The sequence below is a fragment of the Vulpes vulpes genome, chromosome 6, assembly GCF_048418805.1.
Source record: "Vulpes vulpes isolate BD-2025 chromosome 6, VulVul3, whole genome shotgun sequence".
NCBI lineage: Eukaryota > Metazoa > Chordata > Mammalia > Carnivora > Canidae > Vulpes > Vulpes vulpes.
The window spans coordinates 98,445,447-98,464,898 of record NC_132785.1 but is presented as its reverse complement, the minus strand read 5'-3'; the positions used below and the strand labels follow the sequence as shown (position 1 = coordinate 98,464,898).

At 38.4% G+C, this 19,452-nt stretch overlaps 1 protein-coding gene across 4 annotated transcripts in view; it reads left to right on the top strand.

Moving 5' to 3' along the window:
- PPP2R5E (protein phosphatase 2 regulatory subunit B'epsilon) overlaps nt 1–19,119 on the top strand; it is a 142,111-nt gene extending 122,992 nt beyond the window's left edge. For 3 of the 4 annotated variants that reach the window (XM_026000544.2, XM_026000545.2, XM_026000543.2), the window contains exons 6-14: nt 2,336–2,466; nt 2,587–2,646; nt 3,559–3,667; nt 5,079–5,132; nt 5,235–5,285; nt 7,438–7,557; nt 11,828–11,955; nt 14,452–14,553; nt 17,354–19,119. In XM_026000544.2, coding sequence (XP_025856329.1) covers nt 2,336–2,466; nt 2,587–2,646; nt 3,559–3,667; nt 5,079–5,132; nt 5,235–5,285; nt 7,438–7,557; nt 11,828–11,955; nt 14,452–14,553; nt 17,354–17,453 — 855 coding nt within the window. In that variant the 3' untranslated portion in view covers nt 17,454–19,119. The remainder of the gene's footprint in view (nt 1–2,335; nt 2,467–2,586; nt 2,647–3,558; nt 3,668–5,078; nt 5,133–5,234; nt 5,286–7,437; nt 7,558–11,827; nt 11,956–14,451; nt 14,554–17,353) is intronic. The other variant, XM_072762561.1, reaches the window with a different exon arrangement.
- The last annotated feature ends 333 nt before the right edge of the window (nt 19,120–19,452 follow it).

The window sequence follows — 19,452 nt, the reverse complement described above, 5'->3', positions numbered from 1 at the left end:
TAAACTGTTTCCTGTGGAAATATATAGTTGACTTGCTCATTGCTTTCCCTGTGGGCTCCCAAGTTTGTTCACGAGTGTGTGTGTGTGCACAGCAACAAGAACAGTTCCTGACATGCGGAGATTGATTGGTCAATTGATTGCATGGTTAAATGGGCAGAGATGGCAGGTGTTTTAACAGCATCTTCTATTCTGATTGGCTGCTGGTGAAGTTATGTGCTGTTGTACCTACCATGAATACTCTCCTTCCACTTCAACTTCCTGATTTCTTCGTGGGTCAGCCTGGATGTCACTTTCTCCAGAAGCCTTCCCTATCACTTTACTTCCCCCAAGTAAAGTGGATTTTTCTGCTATGTATTTATATAGTATCCTAAACCATTTATGCTGTTTATTTACCTGTCTCCCTCATTTACACTAGGCTCTGTGAAGGCTGATTGTGTCTGTCTCCTTGCCCCATAGCTGGCTCTAATAGGCATACATATTTATTTGAGGTATTCATTTTTGGGGTGGGTGGGTGGGTGGATGGGTGGATGGATGGCATTGTAGAGCCAAAATTGCATCTCTCTCACTGCCCAGTGTTGAAGATTTCCCTTCAGTTTGTACTTCCTGCCATTATTTGAAAGGCTATTCTTTGTCTATAATTTTGTCTTTTGTTCAAAGAAAAACACCAAGCAAAAGTGGATAATTTATTTGATTACTGCCCACTGAGTTATTCTTCTGCTCTCAGCCACATGTCTTAATCACCTGAATTATGCTTATGTATTTCTTGATAGCTTTTTTGGTAATTAGGGTAGTCTGTGTTCATTTGTATATTGTCTATATGTTCTTGAAATGTTTTACTATAAAGTCAACTTTAGTGTAAACAATAAGTGTTGCTTTATTGTGATGATAATGAATGTATGAGGAACACAGTAAAATTCAAACCAGTCTCCAACTTGGGTTTTCAGCTAGTGAACCTACCCACTGTTATTAAAAAAAAAAAAAAACCTTAAAATAAATAAATAAATAAAAACTTTATTGAGATATAATTCACATACCATAAAATTCACCCTTAAATGGTGAATTTTATAAATTATAAAATTCAGGTTTTTTTAGTTTATAATTCAGTGTTTTTTAGTGTATTTACCAGCTTGTGCTATCATCACTGCTATATAATTGCAGAATACTTTTTATCATCCCCCAAAGAAACACCATATTCCTTAGCAGACATTCTTCATTCTTTTTTTTTTTTTTTTGACATTCTTCATTCTGCTGTCTGTATGGATTTGTGTATTCCAGGTATTTCATAAAAATGGAATCATATAATAATTGGCCTTTTGCATCTGGCTTCTTTCCATGTGGTAGCATATATCATTATTCATTCCTTTTTATGGTTGAAAAAGATGGACATCAGGGTTGTTTCCACGTTTGGCTATGATGAATCATGCTGCTGTGAACACTCATGTGCAAGTTTTTGTGTTGACATATTGATACCAGGATTTAGTTTTTGACTTTAGATTACAAATGAGTAGAAATTTTAAAAATGTTATTCATGGTTAGCATACATACAGAAATTGTAAATGCTCACCTTAGTGAATATTTATAAAGTGAGCACAACTGTGTAACAACTAAGCTCTACAAAGAACATTTCTGCTGTCTCTGGGGACTTTAAGATGTTGGCTTTGGTTTAGGTTGATTCATTTATTCGTATGCTCAAGTAGAGCTGAAGGTTCATCTTTTTTTTTTTTTTAGATTTTATTCATTTATTCATGAGAGACACAGAGAGAGAGGCAGAGAGAGAGAGAGAGAGGCAGAGACACAGGCAGAGAGAGAAGCAGGCTCCATGCAGGGAGCCCGATGTGGGACTCAATTCTGGGTCTCCAGGATCACACCCTGGGCTGAAGGTGGTGCTAAGCTGCTGAGCCACCGGGGCTGCCCAAGCATCTAACTCTTGATCTCAGCTTAGGTCTTGGCCTCAGGGTCATGAGGTTGAAGCCCTGCATTAGAGTGGAGTCTACTTAAATAAACAAACAAAAAACTACTTCATGGGGAGGATTAATACAAGTAGATTGCTTAGAAAATAGCATGATCATACTAAGTGCTGTATGTGTTACCTCTTATTGTTGTCATTATGATTATCATTATTGTGTCTTATCTCTTCATTAGAGTGTGAGTCTCTTGTTTGACTTATAAATCATTCTATTTCCGAAAACCAGCACTGTGCCTGGCACATAATAGATACTTTAATAAATTTTTGAGGAGGTAAAAGAGGGAGGGATTTTAAATGATGAGTGGCAGAATTTCTAAATCATTTCCTGAAACCACTTTTGACAGCTATGCTGTCTTTCATTTACAACAGCTTTTGGAGCTATTTGACAGCGAAGACCCTCGGGAACGGGACTACTTAAAAACAGTCTTACACAGAATTTATGGCAAATTTCTTGGTCTTAGAGCATTTATCCGAAAACAGATTAACAATATTTTTCTAAGGTAAGTGGAGGATGGGGGGAAAAGGAGAAGCAAAATTGGTGGCTTTATGGTAAAGTGTTAAACTTCAAATATTTGAACATAGTGTACTGACTTTATTCTTTCTTTTCTTTTTTAAAAAAGGTTTGTTTATGAAACAGAACACTTCAATGGGGTAGCTGAACTGCTGGAAATATTAGGAAGGTAAGCACATTTTTAGCTAATTGCTAATCTCAGGTGAATAGCATTTTGAAAATGAGATTCAAGTGGCACAGGGAAATGCTGACCTAGATCTCTTGCTGTATATACATTTGGTACTCTAAGCATGTTTCCCAACTGACTCTACAAGACATGATTTCTTGTCCTCCTTGCTCCTCAATTATGCATTGCTAATTCTGCAGGAAGGACTGAAAGAACTAACAGTTTGTTCGTTGCAACAGAGACAATAATACACCTAATTGCAGCCAAGCCAGTCACTCCGCAACATCTTATTCTTGTTAGTTTCTTTGCCATTTTCAAAGGAACCATGTACCCAGGTGTAGTTCTTGAACAGCTACTGCTGGGAGAAGTGGAAGAGTTGGAAAAGAGACAGCTGTTTGTGTAGGTTTTTATACACAGGGATGGTAATGTAACCGGACAAAGTGATTACTTAGTTTCTCCTCCTAATATGAGAAGAAAATGAAGATGGAGTGACATTGTTTTTACGGTGACTTCCCCAGGAAGGGGCTCTCTGTCTGTAGTATTCTTGGTCAGAGAAGAAATTTCAGGAACGATGTCTTCAAATGGAAAGGGTCATAAGTGAGGAGGGCAAACGATTTAGGGGGCAGGGAAAAATAAAGTTTTTGGTACAAAAGCTTTTGGGAATCATCCAGCTAGATTAAAGAGCATAAGAGCCTATGCTAGGTTATCATAAGCAAATTTTCTTAAATTTCTTTCCTACTTAAATGTACTCTATTAAGTAACTCAGAAATTTTGAATGTCACTGGATGGGGTTTGGATTGTTTTGGACCAAACATAAACCGATTCAGATTTAACCTGGTCTTCCAAGGGCAGGTTGTCTCAGTTTAGCTGGTTGTGATCACACTGCTAATTCATGTTTCTTTTTCTTTTTCCTAGTATTATCAATGGCTTTGCTTTACCTCTTAAGGCAGAACACAAACAGTTTCTGGTGAAAGTGTTGATTCCTTTACACACTGTCAGGAGCTTATCACTCTTCCATGCCCAGGTAGAATTTTATGCAACTACCTTTGGAAGCAAAATTAAAAGTTTACAAACTCAGTGTTTCTTTGATATTGATATTTCCTTAATTAAAAAAAAATCCTATAAAATGCTCCCTGAGGAAAATTAAAATGTGTGCTGTTTTTCTGTGTATAGGAGAATCATGGGAATATTTTTCAAGTGGGAGGAGCATTTGTTCAGTCATCTCATTTTATAGAGAACTTTAGGACTTGCCTAGTTCACAAAATTAATATATTGAACATATTGCGAGCATCAAATATATGTGGGTTTTCCAAATTTAGATCTTTGAACATGTGTAATCATTTTGGAGTATCCTGGAATGTTTTATCTCATCCTCAGTTGCATTAGTCTATCAGTTGCTCTTTGCCCCCTCTTCCAGTTAATTCCCTATTTCTTTCTCACTTTCTACACACAAACATATTCACAAATAAATCAATCAATATTTTCACATCTTTTTATTTTTAACCTCCCTTATTTTAAAAAGCATACTCTGTTTTGTCCCAAGTCTGTTTTCCATGCTAATACTGCCTTGTGTGGTGAGCATGTCACCAGGGGACAGATAAATGATGTAGTGGCATTTTAATTTTAGTATTCCAAACCAATGGGAATGTTTTGAGTTTGCATAAAAATGTCACACATTTTTCTGAGCAATGTTCCTCTTTAAATGTGAAATTTTGTGTTTCGAGGAAAAATTAGTCCATATGTTTCTAATTTGGAACACCATTAAAATGTTTTGCAAGGGTGGATTTCTTGTCCAAAAATCTTTACGAGCCCTTTTACAAATCTTGCCTCCAGTTTTTGAAATATAGGCTATATCACATTTCATGATCGCGTAAAAGAATTCTTACCTAGATGAGGTAACATCAGATGTAACATCAGATGTAAAACATTTCACTCTTCTCACTGTGGCAGGTACACAACCTTTTATCTCTTCATGAAACCACTTCAGTTTGCATGGGCCACTTTAGGCAATCAACAAAGTGTTTAGTTAAGTGCCTACATTTCGTATGGGACTCTTCTGGAACCACGGTAAAATCCAGTACTGTCGAGGTTGGCAAAGAGAGAAAGGAAGCTTATGAGATGTAGCTTAGACTGTATATAGATGAGACACTTTCAGAATATACTGAATGTGATATTTCTGCTTTTTATTAGCTGGATACTTCATGTCTCAGTATTCTTTAAAAAAAAATTCCCCTGGGGTGTTATTAGTGTCAATCTTTGGTTTGAAAAAGTAGCTTTTTATTTTGCTTTATATATATTTTATTTTTAAAATGAAGTGAACATGAAGTTACTAAAACCAGAGTCTAAAAACTTCTTAGGAAGTTTTAATACGTCTTTTGAGCCCTTTTGAGTATATAGCATTTCCAATTTTGTCTTTCATTTTTCTGTTTCTCCAGCTGGCATATTGCATAGTACAGTTTTTGGAGAAAGATCCTTCACTCACAGAACCAGTAAGTATTTTTGCTGTAATTTCAAAAAGCTTCAAAATGACTACTTTTCATGAAGTACATGTAGAAAATTAAGTGCCATTGTTTTTCTCCTTTTCATTTTAGGTTATTAGGGGGCTAATGAAATTTTGGCCTAAAACATGTAGTCAAAAAGAGGTAAGTGCTTAATGTTGGTTGTGTTAAGAGCTTACTAAATACTCTGTAGAGTGTCAGGCTCTGAGGCAATTAGTATGTGTAAAAATACATTACTTCATCCAATCTTCATTTTATCTCTGTAAAGGAAGATAGCCATATTCACATTTTACTGGTCTTTTTTTTTTTTTTCTTAAATAAAGATTTTATTTATTCATTCATTCATGAGAGACAGAGAGAGAGAAGCAGAGACACAGGCAGAGGGAGAAGCAGGCTCCATGCAGGGAGCCAGACATGGGACTCGATCCTGGGTCCCCAGGACCACACCCTAGGCTGAAGGTGGCACTAAACCACTGAGCCCCCTGGGCTGCCCACGTTTTACTGGTCTTAAAATTGAAGCATAAAGAGCTTAAGTAGCTTCCCCAAGTATGCTAAGTATAAGTGATTAGGCCAGAATCTCACCCTGTCCTGAACCCTGATCTTTTATCATGCTCTGCTCAGTCCAGGGAAGCCCAAGTCAGGCTTTGGTTATATGTCCCACTATCTAGCTTTATCAAAGACAACCTTCTTTCTAGTGACCACCTTCATAGTATGGAGGCTATGGTGTTATTGTAGATTGATAGCTAGAGCTGCCTGCCCAAATACCCCACTTTAAAATAGGATATAGATGGGATCTTAACTGTGTACAATTAAAAAACATATTACAGACCTTTTGTTTCAGCTGCTCATAAGTGGTCCTGTATATTTCTGGCCTACAATCATTTGTACTTTTGCCAAGACCTAATCAAACCTGTGCCCTGTGAGGTGTGGGGGAGTAAGTCTCTTAGCTTAGAGGTGACCCTAGCTGGGTGCCAGATCTTCACTAACTCTTCTATAGAGACCATGTGGAAAGTGGCCTAGCAAGAAAGGTCAGCTGTTAATTTGACATTTTGGGAGAACCTCTCTATGTATCTTGAGAAATGGCAAAGAGTCTACTTACTGCCTACTATATGTTATTTTTAACAGCAGTATGCTCCTCCTTCTCAAATCAGTTTCAATTCTCCAAAACCCTACTTTACACAATTTCAGAAAGTCATCTAATTTTTAATACCTGTTTGACAAAATTAAGCTATATATTGCTACCCAAATATATGAAAACATGGTCATTTTTCATATTTTAATTGCACAGTTAATTTTTTAAGGTAAAATTTTTTATGCCTAAATAGGTAACTGGTTTTGTTTCTCTGTCAGTTTTTCCATTATATTTTAAACAAATGTGCTACTGATTTGGCTCTCTTTTGTGATCTAAAAGCTTGGTTTCTGGGTGCCTGGGTGGCTCAGTTAGTTAGGTATCCTACTCTTGATTTCCGCTCAGATCGTGATCTCAGGGTCCTGGGATCAGCAGTGTCGGCCTCCCTGCTCAGCAGGGAGTCTGCTTATCTCCCTCTTTCTCTGCCCCTCCCCTGCTCATGCTCACTCTCCCTCTCTCTAAAATAAATAAATAAATCTTTAAAAAATTAAAAACTCTGTTTCTTGAGACACATAGTGCTAAGGTTGGGATTCATTGTGAGCAGTTGTGCACGTGTGCGTATGTGTGCAAACTGGGTTGGGTGTGTGCTAATGGGTTTAAAGTGGTACCTGTGTGTGGGCGAACCTGCTCATTTTTATCTCTCTGACTCTCTGTGTTCTGTTAACCAGGGTATCCTAGGGGAGTGCTTAGCACATAGCAGGAACTGTAAACATTAGCAGATTATCCACATGTGCCACTGTGAACTTTTGTCCATCCATGCAGGAGGGCTACTCTCCCATTGTTTGAAAAATAAGAATGGGGGAGGGCAGATGCCAGGTTGATAGCACTAGAGAGGAGAGCCCCATGGAGACACTGCTGTTCCCCAGGGGCCTCCTGCAATGTATGCCCCTTGTTCTGTGTTATAGATGTAGCACATAGAGAGTTTTTTCCAAACTAAATGGAACTATACTTTCAAAGCTATAGGGCATTTGCTCTTAACAATTGCGCTCTGCTGAATTCTTTGTGAAATGAACATCTAACATAAGATAATGCCTAATTTGTTCTGTTTGGTTTTATGTATAAATTTTTCTTAAAAGTATTTTCTTATAAACTCTCATTAATCCTCATCATTCATTTGGGTTTTTAAATGAAGTACCTGGCATTTTGTGTTTTTGTATGTACTTACAGGTCATGTTCCTTGGGGAGCTGGAGGAAATATTGGATGTGATTGAACCCTCACAATTTGTTAAAATTCAAGAACCTTTGTTTAAACAAATTGCCAAGTGTGTATCTAGCCCCCATTTTCAGGTTAGTAATAAAGAGAGGAGGAGCTGGAGTGGCCTATGCAACTATCTGGTTAAATTTTATTTGTATTGAAAGACATGTAATGGGCACTAGCTACCTGTTGTTTTTTTATTTGTTATTTTCTCATACAAAAATAATGATCATAATAACCACCTTTGAACATGTGTGGTGTGACAGCTACTTTGATGGTACTTTCTGTCTAGTAACTTCAGTTCTCAGGATCACTCTACAAGAAAGGCATTATGATTTTTACAGATGTGAACACTGAAGTTCGAAGTGGTAAAATGACTTGTTTCAAGTAAAGTGGCTGAGTAAGAGGTGGACTGGTAGGGTTCCTATAGAATGTAAAAGAGAATGTAAAAGCTTAAGAGGCAAAGAGAATACACATATATACTGTGCTAGATGCTTTACATACGTTATTCGTAAACCTCAAATTATCGTATAAGGCTCTCCCTCCTCGCCTCCACCCCCTCCCATCCCCCCGTAACTGTTTCCTAGATGAAAAAATCGAGACTCCCGAGAATGATTTTGCTTATGGCCCCAAGTTAATAAGGAGTGGAGTCAGGTGTAGCTTCTAGTGAAAGCTGGTGACCTTCCCATGGCACCACGCTGCCTCCTTGTGGCTGCTCTGGGGGATCACAGGGAAGTGAGCCTGGCAACCTTTTTTTCAACTGGGGCTGTTGCTGCAGAACCCACAGGAGGGAAGAAGGTGATCTGGAGTGAAAACATGTTAGGTTTTATATCCTTTGGGTCTCTCACCAAAGGTCCAAATTGCAGACCTTGAAGATTAACTCTTTATATACTGCCTGTTGATTCAAAGAGATTGTTGAGATTGTAGTGTAGCACAGAATCACACTGCCAATGTGGTAGACTTAGCGGTGGACTTTTTCCCTGAGATGTCATTATCCTGAATAGAGACATTGGCTGTAGTTTTAATTTTTGACTTAAAGACATGTTAGAATGTCAAGGCAATGATCTTAAGACAATCATGTGATTGTACCACAACCCTCTCCCCCCACCCCGACCCCCTGCAAAAATGACCGTTATATGAGTCATTACATTGTCTGCAGATGATACAGCACATGTCTAGATAAACAGACAACAATCACAGGATACCATGTAGGTGTTTTGTTTATTATACCTGGCCTGAGTGCTCGAGTGTCTGGATTGTCTACCTTGTTTTTCAGTTTTCATCAGGAGGTCTGACATTCTGGAAAGCAAGGAGCGGAAATCTCTCTCTCTCTTTTACTTCAGAAATCTCTTTTAAGATCACCAGGGAGGCTTAAATGATGCTCAGAAGCTTAGAAAAGAGGCAACATGTCTAGTCAGCTATGGCTGTGTCCATTCAGGTTGCTATAAAAAAAATAGCCCAGATTGGGTGGATTATAAAAACAGCAGAAATTTATTTCTCTTGTCTCTGGAGGCTGGAAGTTGTATCAGGATGCCAGCACAGTTGGGTGAGGCCTCTCTTCTGAGTTGTGGATTTCGTGTATCCTCACTTGGCAGAAGGGGTATAATGATCTCCCCGGAGCCTATTTTATAAGCACTAATCCCATTCATGAGGCTCCACTCTTATGACTTCAGTATCTGACCAAAGGCCCCCTTACTAATACCATCATCTTTGAGAATTAGGATCTCAACATATGAATTTTGTGGGCACACAGCATTCAGATCACAACAGGCTTCTATAACAAAACACCACAGACCATGTGGCTTAAACCACAGAAATTTATTCCTCACAATTCTGGAGGTTGTAAGTCTGAGATCAGACTGCCAGCCTGGTCTGCTTCTGGTGAGGGCTCCTTCTCTGGCTTGCAGATGGCTGGCTGCCTTCTCATTGTGTCCTCACATGGCCCTTCCTTGAAGTGAGTGTGTGAGGAAGGAGGAGATCTCTCCCTTCCTCCTCTTAAGACCACCAGACCTATTGGATTAGGACCCCACCCTTATGACTTCATTTAACCTTAGTTACCTCTTGAAAGTCCTATCTCCAAATACACATATTGGAGGGTTAGGGCTTCAACACATGAATTTAGTCTGTAACAGAAAGAAAACAGAATTTAAAATTATTTGACAGAAGTAAAATTTAGAACAAAAGAAAGGAGAGTAAAGAGATTCTTCTTTCATTTGTTAAGTATTCCATTGGTGCATCCAGCAGACATTTTTCGAGTACCACTCAGTGTAGCCACACACTGTTTACTACTTTGCCCCCAGTGTGGCCTCGGGGTCAGAGGGCTCCAACCAGAGACAGCGCCAAGGTGCAAGGAGGATGATGGGTCTCAGGAAAGTAATGATTTCTGTCCTAGTGTTAGAAATGCTAATTTTACTTTGCATAAGCAATGCCTTTCCTCTTTAAGGGGCTTTGCTGGATACTGACTTATAAGTGATTTTGCATAGCCACAGACAGATAACATTGATTAAGATACTTGTGAGCATTAGGTAGCAAGTAAACATTAGACTCCTAATTGGATATAGGAAAACCCTGGGTTTCTACCTCTTTACCAGCATCCTCCGGTGGTCTCTTTAAAAATTCTTCCTTTTGGTTGTACGTTCCCGAATAGCCTCATGTGCATTCCTCCTTTTGTTCCTCTTTTTCCTTGTGCTCTTGGCTGAGCCACACCATGTGCTTCATGGTTTCTAGACACATTGCCCGTGTGGGCACCTCTGCCCTCCTTTCCTGAAATTCCCTCCACCTGGAATGCCTTCCCCTTCACTTCATCCTTCCAAGCCCAGCTTGGAGCCCAACTTCCCATGTTACATTCTTGCAGCTCTCCCCTCTGCCCCAGGTCATCCAGGTTGTTCATTCCACTCTTTCTACTGATACTTTGTTTCTTCTGTCTTGGTCACAGAATCTTGTCTTGGTCACAGAATCACAATTTACATTGGATAGGCTCACAGAGGCCCCCTTACCCCTTTCCCCCCACTGGCACAGGAGCTCCAAAGGGATAACAGAGTAAAGTTAAAAGAGCAGTGGCTTTGGAGTCTGCCACTTGCTAGCCATGTGGCCTCAAGGCACTGGCTTATATACTTTGGGCTCATTTTCCTCATTTGCAAGATGGAAATCATGGCACTTCCGCTGTGTGTTGGTTGTGAGGATTAAATGAGATAATATGTATGTGGAACACATAGCACAGTGCCTGGCTTAGAGTAAACATTCAGTAATGATCTCAGGGTCTAGTGCTTCCTGAATTTTTTTATTTTTTATTTTTTTTTTTGGAAGCACGTTGAATAATGTAAATGGAAAGGCTTAATTTCTCAGAGTGTACTGGTGGGTACATCTTGTACTATTTCATTAAATTGTTAAGTTTAAGTCTAATTTAAATTTAATTTAGTAAATTATAATGTAATTTCTTAATCTGGATGAATGAAAGCCACTCTTTTTTCTTTTTCTCTTCTAAAATTTACCCTTTTTAGAAATTTTAGCCTTTTTGAGATTTTTGGTTTATTATTTTTGATTACTTTTAAAATTGTTTAGTTTTTTTTGAGGCTTTCCTTTGAATTCATAGTCAGTTGGATAGCTTGGTGATCAGAGATAGCAAGCAGGTGTCCCTATGTCCAGAAACTGAATGACTTCTTCCCTGCTTACTCACCTGAAAGGAAGGGACCAGAGATAAACTGTGGAAAGAGTCTGGTCACTAGACTTGAGTCCTAGCTTTCACCATTTACTAGTAATGTGACCTTACCAGGGCCTCAGTCTCTCTGAGCATCAGTGTCCATCTCTCCAGTGGACACAACAGTGCCTAGTCCTCGGTGGCGGGAAGGATGGGACCTTTTCCGCACTGTAGCCCCAGTGGCTGGCCAGAGGAGTTGCTCAGCAAACGGGACTGCTTTGTAGAGATGAGCAGCTAGGTTTTTCTGAGTAACTCTTGCCTGAATACCAGCTGTGTGCTGGGCCCTGAGATTGATTTGAAGTGTGTAGGATGAAAGAAGTGAGCCAGAAGGGGGCTAATGACCTGGGAAAAGCAGTGTGCATCTAGAAGTAGAGGAAATGTATTTGGAGTTTGGGGGCCAGGTGGGGAAAATGTGGAATCAGATGAAACAGGCAGTAGGCAGAAAAGAAGTAGGCAAATAACCTTTTTTTGCTTTCCCAAATTGATGAACCACTTCGGAACTTTCTGAAATTTAAGTCCACAAAAATGTAAAGTGTGATTAATATTTAATTTCACATTTGATTGAAAGATATAAAAATAGTCCTAAAGTATTTTTGTTTGGAGAAATTTTAGTTTTATGTCTTTTTTTCTCTTTTAATATTTTCTTTTTCTTTTTTTTTCCAAAGGTGGCAGAAAGGGCACTGTATTATTGGAATAATGAATACATCATGAGTTTGATAGAAGAAAACTCTAATGTCATCCTTCCCATCATGTTTTCCAGTCTTTATAGGATTTCAAAAGAACATTGGAATCCGTAGGTTTTCAGTTTTTCCCCTCTCCCTTCTTCTCTCCTTCCCTACCTCCCCCTTCTTTTTCTCCCCCCATCCCCCCTTCTCTTCCTCCCTCCTTCTCTTTTGCTTAATAAAATGTCTTGAGTGCTTGCTATGTGCCAGATGCTGTGCCTGTTGATGAAGACAGATAGTGTGAAAATTCCTATTTTTAGAAATTCACTGACTGGGTTAGGGGAGATTCACTAGTAAATAGATATTTTATGAAACAATATTTTTTAAATGCTGTTATGTTAAAATATCTACTTACTTGAGTTCCTGATTTGTCTGTGAATGTAGCAGAGCTATTTGAGGGATGTTCTGGGATGAGAGGAAGGGTTTGCAGATATCAATGAGGCAGTGATGCTCAAACTGAGTATTACAGGAATGCAGCAGGTGGATTTATTTATTTATTCATGAGAGACTACAAAGAGAGAGAGAGAGGCAGAGGGAGAAGCAGGCTGCATGCAGGGAGCCCGATGCAGGACTCTATCCCGGGACTCCAGGACCACCCCCTGAGCTGAAGGCAGGCACTAAACCGCTGAGCCACCCAGGGATCCCCCATGAGCCACCCAGGGATTCCCCGCCTGCGTGGTTTAGTTGGTTAAGCGTCTGCCTTCAGCTTGGGTCATGATCCCAGGGTCCTGGGATCGAGCCCCTTTTAGGGTGTCGGGCTCCCTGCTCAGTGAGGAGTCTGTTTCTCCCTCTTCCTCTCCCCCACCTCCTGCTCATTTTCTCTTTCTCTGTCAAATAAATCTTAAAAAAATAATAATTTTGAAAGAAGTGTTTAACATCTAGTCCTATAAAAGTTAAAGCATTCTATATTTGAATGACTTTACATGTTTCTCTGTGGAATGAAAGAAAATTTAGAGTGGTATTAGATAATAGTAGATGTAATTAAGTATATTCATAGTATGCGTTTTGAAGTTTTGCACACAACTATAAAATATCACATTTCTCATTTTTCAAATTTGCCAAATTTTGTTACTAAAACTAGTAAAAATAAAGAACCTGGTAAACAGGGAAGTCTCATTATATAGGCAGTCTCTTGAGGACCTGAGAGTGGCTCTGGCGAGTGTGCTGTAGTTGGCCTTCTCCATCACTGCTCATCGTACATGAGAGGGTCCTTTACCTCAGTAGAAGAGAGCTTAAGTTTTCCTTTAATGGTTTCAGAGCAGGGGCAACACAGCAAGTATACTTAGGTTTTGGAAACGTCAAATCCATGGTTTATTTAACCTATAGTCTCACTTATACCAGTGCTTTTTTCAGCAGTATTGGTAGCAGGTTTGCTGCCAAATAGTAGTAAAGTACATTTTTTTGCAAAGGATGATGCTATTTAGAGTCTGAAGATATCAAGTCTGTCGTGGGCATAGTCCTCATGCTGTCAAGAGCTTATTCTTCTTCTTGATAAAGGTGTACTGCCATTTTTTCCATTTAGCTGTTTCACATCACCAGCTTGCCAGTCACCTGACCAGAGTATGTCCTGGGTCAGCAAAGAGACTTAGCCGATGTGAATGGACTGAAACAAATTACAACTAGAAACTTAACTAATGGGCAGCTGGTATCCAAGCGGCTAAGCATCTGCCTTCTGCTCAGGTTGTAATCCTGTAGTCCTGTGGTCTTGGGATTGAGTCCCACATTGGGCTCTGTATTCTGCAGGGAGCTAGCTGGCTTCTCCCTCTGCCTCTGCCTCTCTTTCCCTCTGTCTCTCATGAATGAATAAATAAAATCTTTTAAAAAAAACATATTAAAATACCCAACTTAGAGGGGTTTGGTATCATATCTTTGAATATGAATAATGTATATATTATTTGTTTCCATGAGAACAGCTTTCAATTTTGATGAATTATGTATATTATCATTTTAAAAATAAAATTCTGGGAATGCCTGGGTGGCTCAGTCAGTTAAGCATCCAACTCTTGATTTCGGCTCAGGTCATCATCTCAGAGTCGTGAGATCGAGCCCCATGTCAACTTCCATGCTGGGTGTAGAGCTTGCTTAAGATTCTCTCCCTTTGCCCTTCCCCAACTCCCTCCCTCACTTCCCCCTCTCCCTCTCTTTTAAAAAATAAATAAAATAGAACAGTCTGTGCAAATTCACGGCTCTAAGGTTAGTTCCACCACAGGTGTTCCTTTTTAGGGTGAAGTGGCTTTATTTTTATACTTGTCTTTTTATTAAATGAAGTTAACAAGTGCCCACAGGCAAGTCTATTCTGGGTACCAATAATTAGAAAGGCAAAATTAGATTTTTCTTCTTCTAATCCTGCCAACCCCTCAGAAAGATATCTTGCCTGGAATAGTAACAAATGGAACTCTCAATGTGGAAATGAACTATAGGTCCTTTCTAGTTGTTTCAACTAAGAAGAGACGGAGATTCTACAATACAAGGAATTCACTCAGACACAGATTGCGCTCTCACTTTCTCTGTGCAGCTCCCATTATATAAGACTAACCAACATGTTCTCTTTTCTCTGTGCTTCCCAGGGCTATTGTGGCACTAGTGTACAATGTGTTGAAGGCATTTATGGAAATGAACAGCACCATGTTTGATGAGCTGACAGCCACATACAAGTCAGATCGTCAGCGGTAACTTTTTAAAGCTTTTTTGTCAGCTGTGCATAAAACTGTTGGGTTCTTTCCTTGCTCTTTGCTGCAGTTGCCTCATTGCACCCAAAATCATTAGCACAGTTATATTTATTTACATGTTCATTTTTGCATGCTCATTAGCTGTGTCTTTATTAGTGTGCCACTCAGTAACAAAGTATCATTTTAAGAAAGGCTGTTTTCCTCCTTTCCTTCTGTAATGTTTCTCTTCTGCTTTAGGGTTAAAGGCCTGGCATGTAACTGATACTTCAGGCGCGTTGAGGGGACCATCAGGTGGTTTGTCATCTGAGTTCACCCCCATCCTGAACTTACTTGAACTAGAATTGGGCAGATCTTGTGTACTTCAGTCCAGCACCAAGAAGGATGAGGCATCAAATTTATTTAGCTCCTAAAAAAAAAAAGAAAAAAAAATTATTTAGCTCCTTAGCCCAGAACTAACTTACTACTCTTGCACACAACAAATTTATTGGGATTTAAAGGACAGTGGAAAGAACATGAAGGTCAAGAATCTGGTATTATACAAATATTAAAATGTTTGGGACCAAAAAGGAAGAAAAACCAGTTGACCTCTTTACATAAATGCTTATTATGGCTTAGAAAAGCCTTTTTTGGTTTCATATACATGAGTTTTCAACTTTATTATTTCTCGTTCAACATGTCCAATTGTATTCCAGAAGATATTGTCTTGGTCCATTTGTGCTGCTATAACAAACATTTGTGCTGTGACACCAAATAACGCATAGCTTTTAAACACAGAAATTTATATCTCTCTGAGTTCTGGAGGCAGGAAGCCAAGATTGTGGTGCCAGCATGGTTGGATAAGGGCCCTCTTTCTGATTCATGGCGAGCACTTTCTTTCCAAGTCCTCACATGATAGAAAGGACAAGGAATCTCTGTGGGATCTCTCTTATAAGGTCATTGATGCCATTCATGAGGGCTCCAACCTTATGACCTAATTATCTCCCAAAGGCCCAGCTACTGAGCCCATCACCTTTGAGGGTGAGGATCTCAACTGAGGAATTGGGGGTAGGACAGGACACAGATACTTAGACTGTGGCATTGGTATACTTGGAGAACTTGAGGAAAATCTAGAGAGCTTGTTAGTAGTGGGCTTCTAATTTGGCTTTGATCCAGAAGCAAATGTCAGCTTTATTTATTATAAAACCATGGACTTTAGAAGATCCCAGCAATGCGTACAAGTGTTCATGCCCAAGACCTTGCCAAACCTCCTGAACAAAGCTGTGTGTGGTTCCTTCGCTGCTTTGCTTTCCCTGATTTTGCATGTGTTACCTGCATTTTACTGATAAAAAGAGCAGTGTGGGGAAAGGTATGGTGGTGGGGCAAAGGACTATCACAGTGATTTTTATATAATACTAGAATAAAATCAGTTATGGGGTATGTTGTGCCATACTTGTAATTTAAAGAACTTTTAACTGTTTACATTTGTTGTAAATCACTACATTTATAACCTTCCTTGTCTCAAACTTCAAGTCTTTAAAAATTTTATCTAAGTAGAGGAAATAAAGGGCACATTCTCATATTGTGGCATACCATTAAAGAGTGTGTTGTACATAATGTCTTTTTGTTAATAGCAACTGAAAACCCATAATTATTATCCCAGTTCAATAAGGATTAAATAAAACTCTGTAGAATTCCATTAAGAGAAATAAAGACCTTATTCCTAAAATTATCAAATTGAATTAAATTAATTCATATTTAATGAATTTTAGTAGTAAAACGGTTTTCTGATCATTTATCATTTAAACTAAACAGACTGGGCATCCCGGGTGGCTCAGCTGTTTGGCGCCGCCTTCAGCCCAGGGCGTGATCCTGAAGACCCGGGACCGAGTCCCACATCAGGCTCCCTGCATGGAGCCTGCTTCTCCCTCTGCCTGTGTCTCTGCCTCTCTCTCTGCATCTCTCTGTGTCTTTCATGGATAAATAAATAAAATCTTTTAAAAAAATAAACAGACCGAATTCTTGGAAAAGATATCTATTGACCAAGAGGTGCAGGAATGGACACAGCAAAGTTAATTCTGGTATATTAGAATGACTTACCATGAACAGACTTTCTTAATGAGACCAGGATTTTTTTTAAAGGAAGGATAGTATTTTGTCAAATGAGTGATAGAAGATTGTACTGACTAGATGGAAACATTGGCTTTTCCTTGGATGTGGGAATAGGCAAAGAGAAAAAAGATTTATTTGGTGCTACTAGAGAAGAGCTACATTGAAGGGGTTCACTTCTGGATAGCACCAAATTTAAGGTTCAGTTCAGATCAAATTTTAATACAAATCTGAAAATGGTGGGTGGAATAAATAACTAGCACTGTTAGATACATATGCCAGCATTAGTGCTGTGTGAAAATGAAATTGGGGGAGAATTTGACAGTATCTGTTGCATGACAGTGTGGTTAAACTTTGAAATTCCTACCTACGGGGAAAGAGAAAAGTAGGAAAGAATGGGATGGCAGTAGCTATTTCAGAAATATTTAGAATTTTTGAAGATAAAGTCAGTATAAAAGATGTGCAATAATTCAGCATAAAGTTCATCTGGAAGAAAAGCCCCACAGGATAAATTGTATTGATGAATGCCATAAAACTCTTGATCAAAGATAAGAAGAACCAAAAAGAGAAAACACCCATAAGCTTAATGCCAAACTTTTTGAAGACTACTTGTAAAACCTACATGAGGAAAAAAATATGTCAAAGGGGCAGTTATTATTAGATAATCTCTTCAAACTTTCCTGGTTGTTTACCTTATATTCTGTTTTCTCCCCAGTGAGAAAAAGAAAGAAAAAGAGCGTGAAGAACTATGGAAAAAACTGGAGGATCTGGAATTAAAGAGAGGTCTTAGACGTGATGGCATAATTCCAACCTAACAGAAATAATGACAGCAACATCACTAACCTGTGGAGTCACACATTTATGTAGTAGAAGATGGAGCAACAGTTTTCTGTATTGTGCAACTTTGCAGTAGATTTCACATTTGTTTCATTATTACAACAGCACTGTATATACCTGTCTCTAAGTAAAGGAAAAAAAATAAGGACTTCAATCCAAAGTTTGGACAGTAGATAGACTTCTCAGAACTTTGCAAACATAATCATTGTTCTAACCCTCTTTAAAAAACAAAAAGCAGTCTTCAAAGATATGTTGATGAAATTGCTATGTTAAAATTCTATTATCAGGAGTTCCTTATTTATCCTTAGCAGAGAGTATGAAACAATTTTCAAATGTGAACAATCTTAAATTTAGCTTGTCTTTCTGCTAAGCTGTTAAATGTATTTATAGTAACAGAAGAAAAAAAAAAAGACTGTCATTTCCTTATAAGTTTGTATAACATCCTCCTCTGGATAACTTGACTGTAATTTAACATCTTTTCCTTTTGCACATCTTCATGAATTGAATGTCCATGTGGAATGGGGCCAGGAATTGTAAAGGTCCCTGATAAAAGTCTTGTTTTACTGGAGTGAACATCTTTCCAGTAACCAGGTAGTCCTGGTACTCCTTTAGTTTTAAAATTAGGAGTAAAAGAGAAGAGGTGATAAACATAGTAGGGAAGGGAATTTTGGATTCATGCATCAGTTTATAGTGAATCCAAATCAATGTCTTGAATCCTTTGAAAACAGGCACTGGGATATCCTAGGCTTCAGTACCCGACCAGTATTAGTTGCATACATCACTGAACATACATACCAGAGATGTTTGAGAAATGTCAGAAAACATCCTTTTGGACCATTTTGTAATAAGAAAGACAAACACTAAACAGTACAACCATGAAATTGATTGCCAGGATTGTGAATCTAATTGGGAAGAGAGTTGAGCAAACAGCTTGGACTGTTTGGAGTTGTTGCCTTACTTTTTAATATGTATTTATAAAGTATTCCAGCAAAAGAGGATGTAGCCTCTGGGAAAACAAACAAACATATTACAGTGTTTTTTGTAGATTCTCGTTCTATATCTCATCACAGCGCCAGCCCTGTTTTTAGCCGGAAAGGATTCAGGATAAATATTACTATGCATTCTGAATTGGATGCGTATTCCTAACTACTGTATTTGTTACCAAAAGTGGTTCTACAAATGCTACTGAAAAAAATCTGAAAATCCCTAATGTCCTGAGTATTAATAATAAAGTTTAAAAATGCTTTTATATCAAAGGTGCATTGTGACCAAATTGTTTAAGAAAAAAAAAAAACAAAATTTAGGGCTGTATTACATATATCTTATTGGCTCTCTGCTTTGTATTTAAAAGAGGAATCTTACATCTCGGGGAGATAAATGCTGATGAAATTTGTGTCCAGTATGTACTTACCTGATGCGGTTGCATTATTATGTACTGAAAGATATGTGTTTTGGAATTTATTTTCAGGATGCTTTTGCTTGTTATGGACGTGGCAGCAGTGAGTTGATAATCCTAAACCATCATCTCCAGCAGTATTCGAGGCATAGAGCTGATTCTGTGTTCATGTATGGAATTGTGATAGTAGCAAACATGAACATATTGAACTGTTGTTGCTCTTAATAGAAATATAATATCAATATGGACTTGTATATTCTCTTCCTTCCACTTAAATATAAAGTAGAATATGCAGTTTCATTATTTCTAAGAAAAAGGAAAAAAAAAAAAAAACGCTGACCTTTCTCCCCTGTAAGTGTTTCAGGATTATCAGGTCACAATTTTTGCATAAAAGTCAACTAATTATGGATATTGTCATCTCAGTAACTCTGTAAAACAAAAACAAAACTTGGCTATGTTAATTTTGAAAAAGAAATAGCAGTTAAAGAGTCATATGCAACACCCAACACAACATGGTTTAATGGAATGAAGAGATTAAAAAAAAAAAAAAACATTAATGGGGATTCAATGTAAAGCTGGCA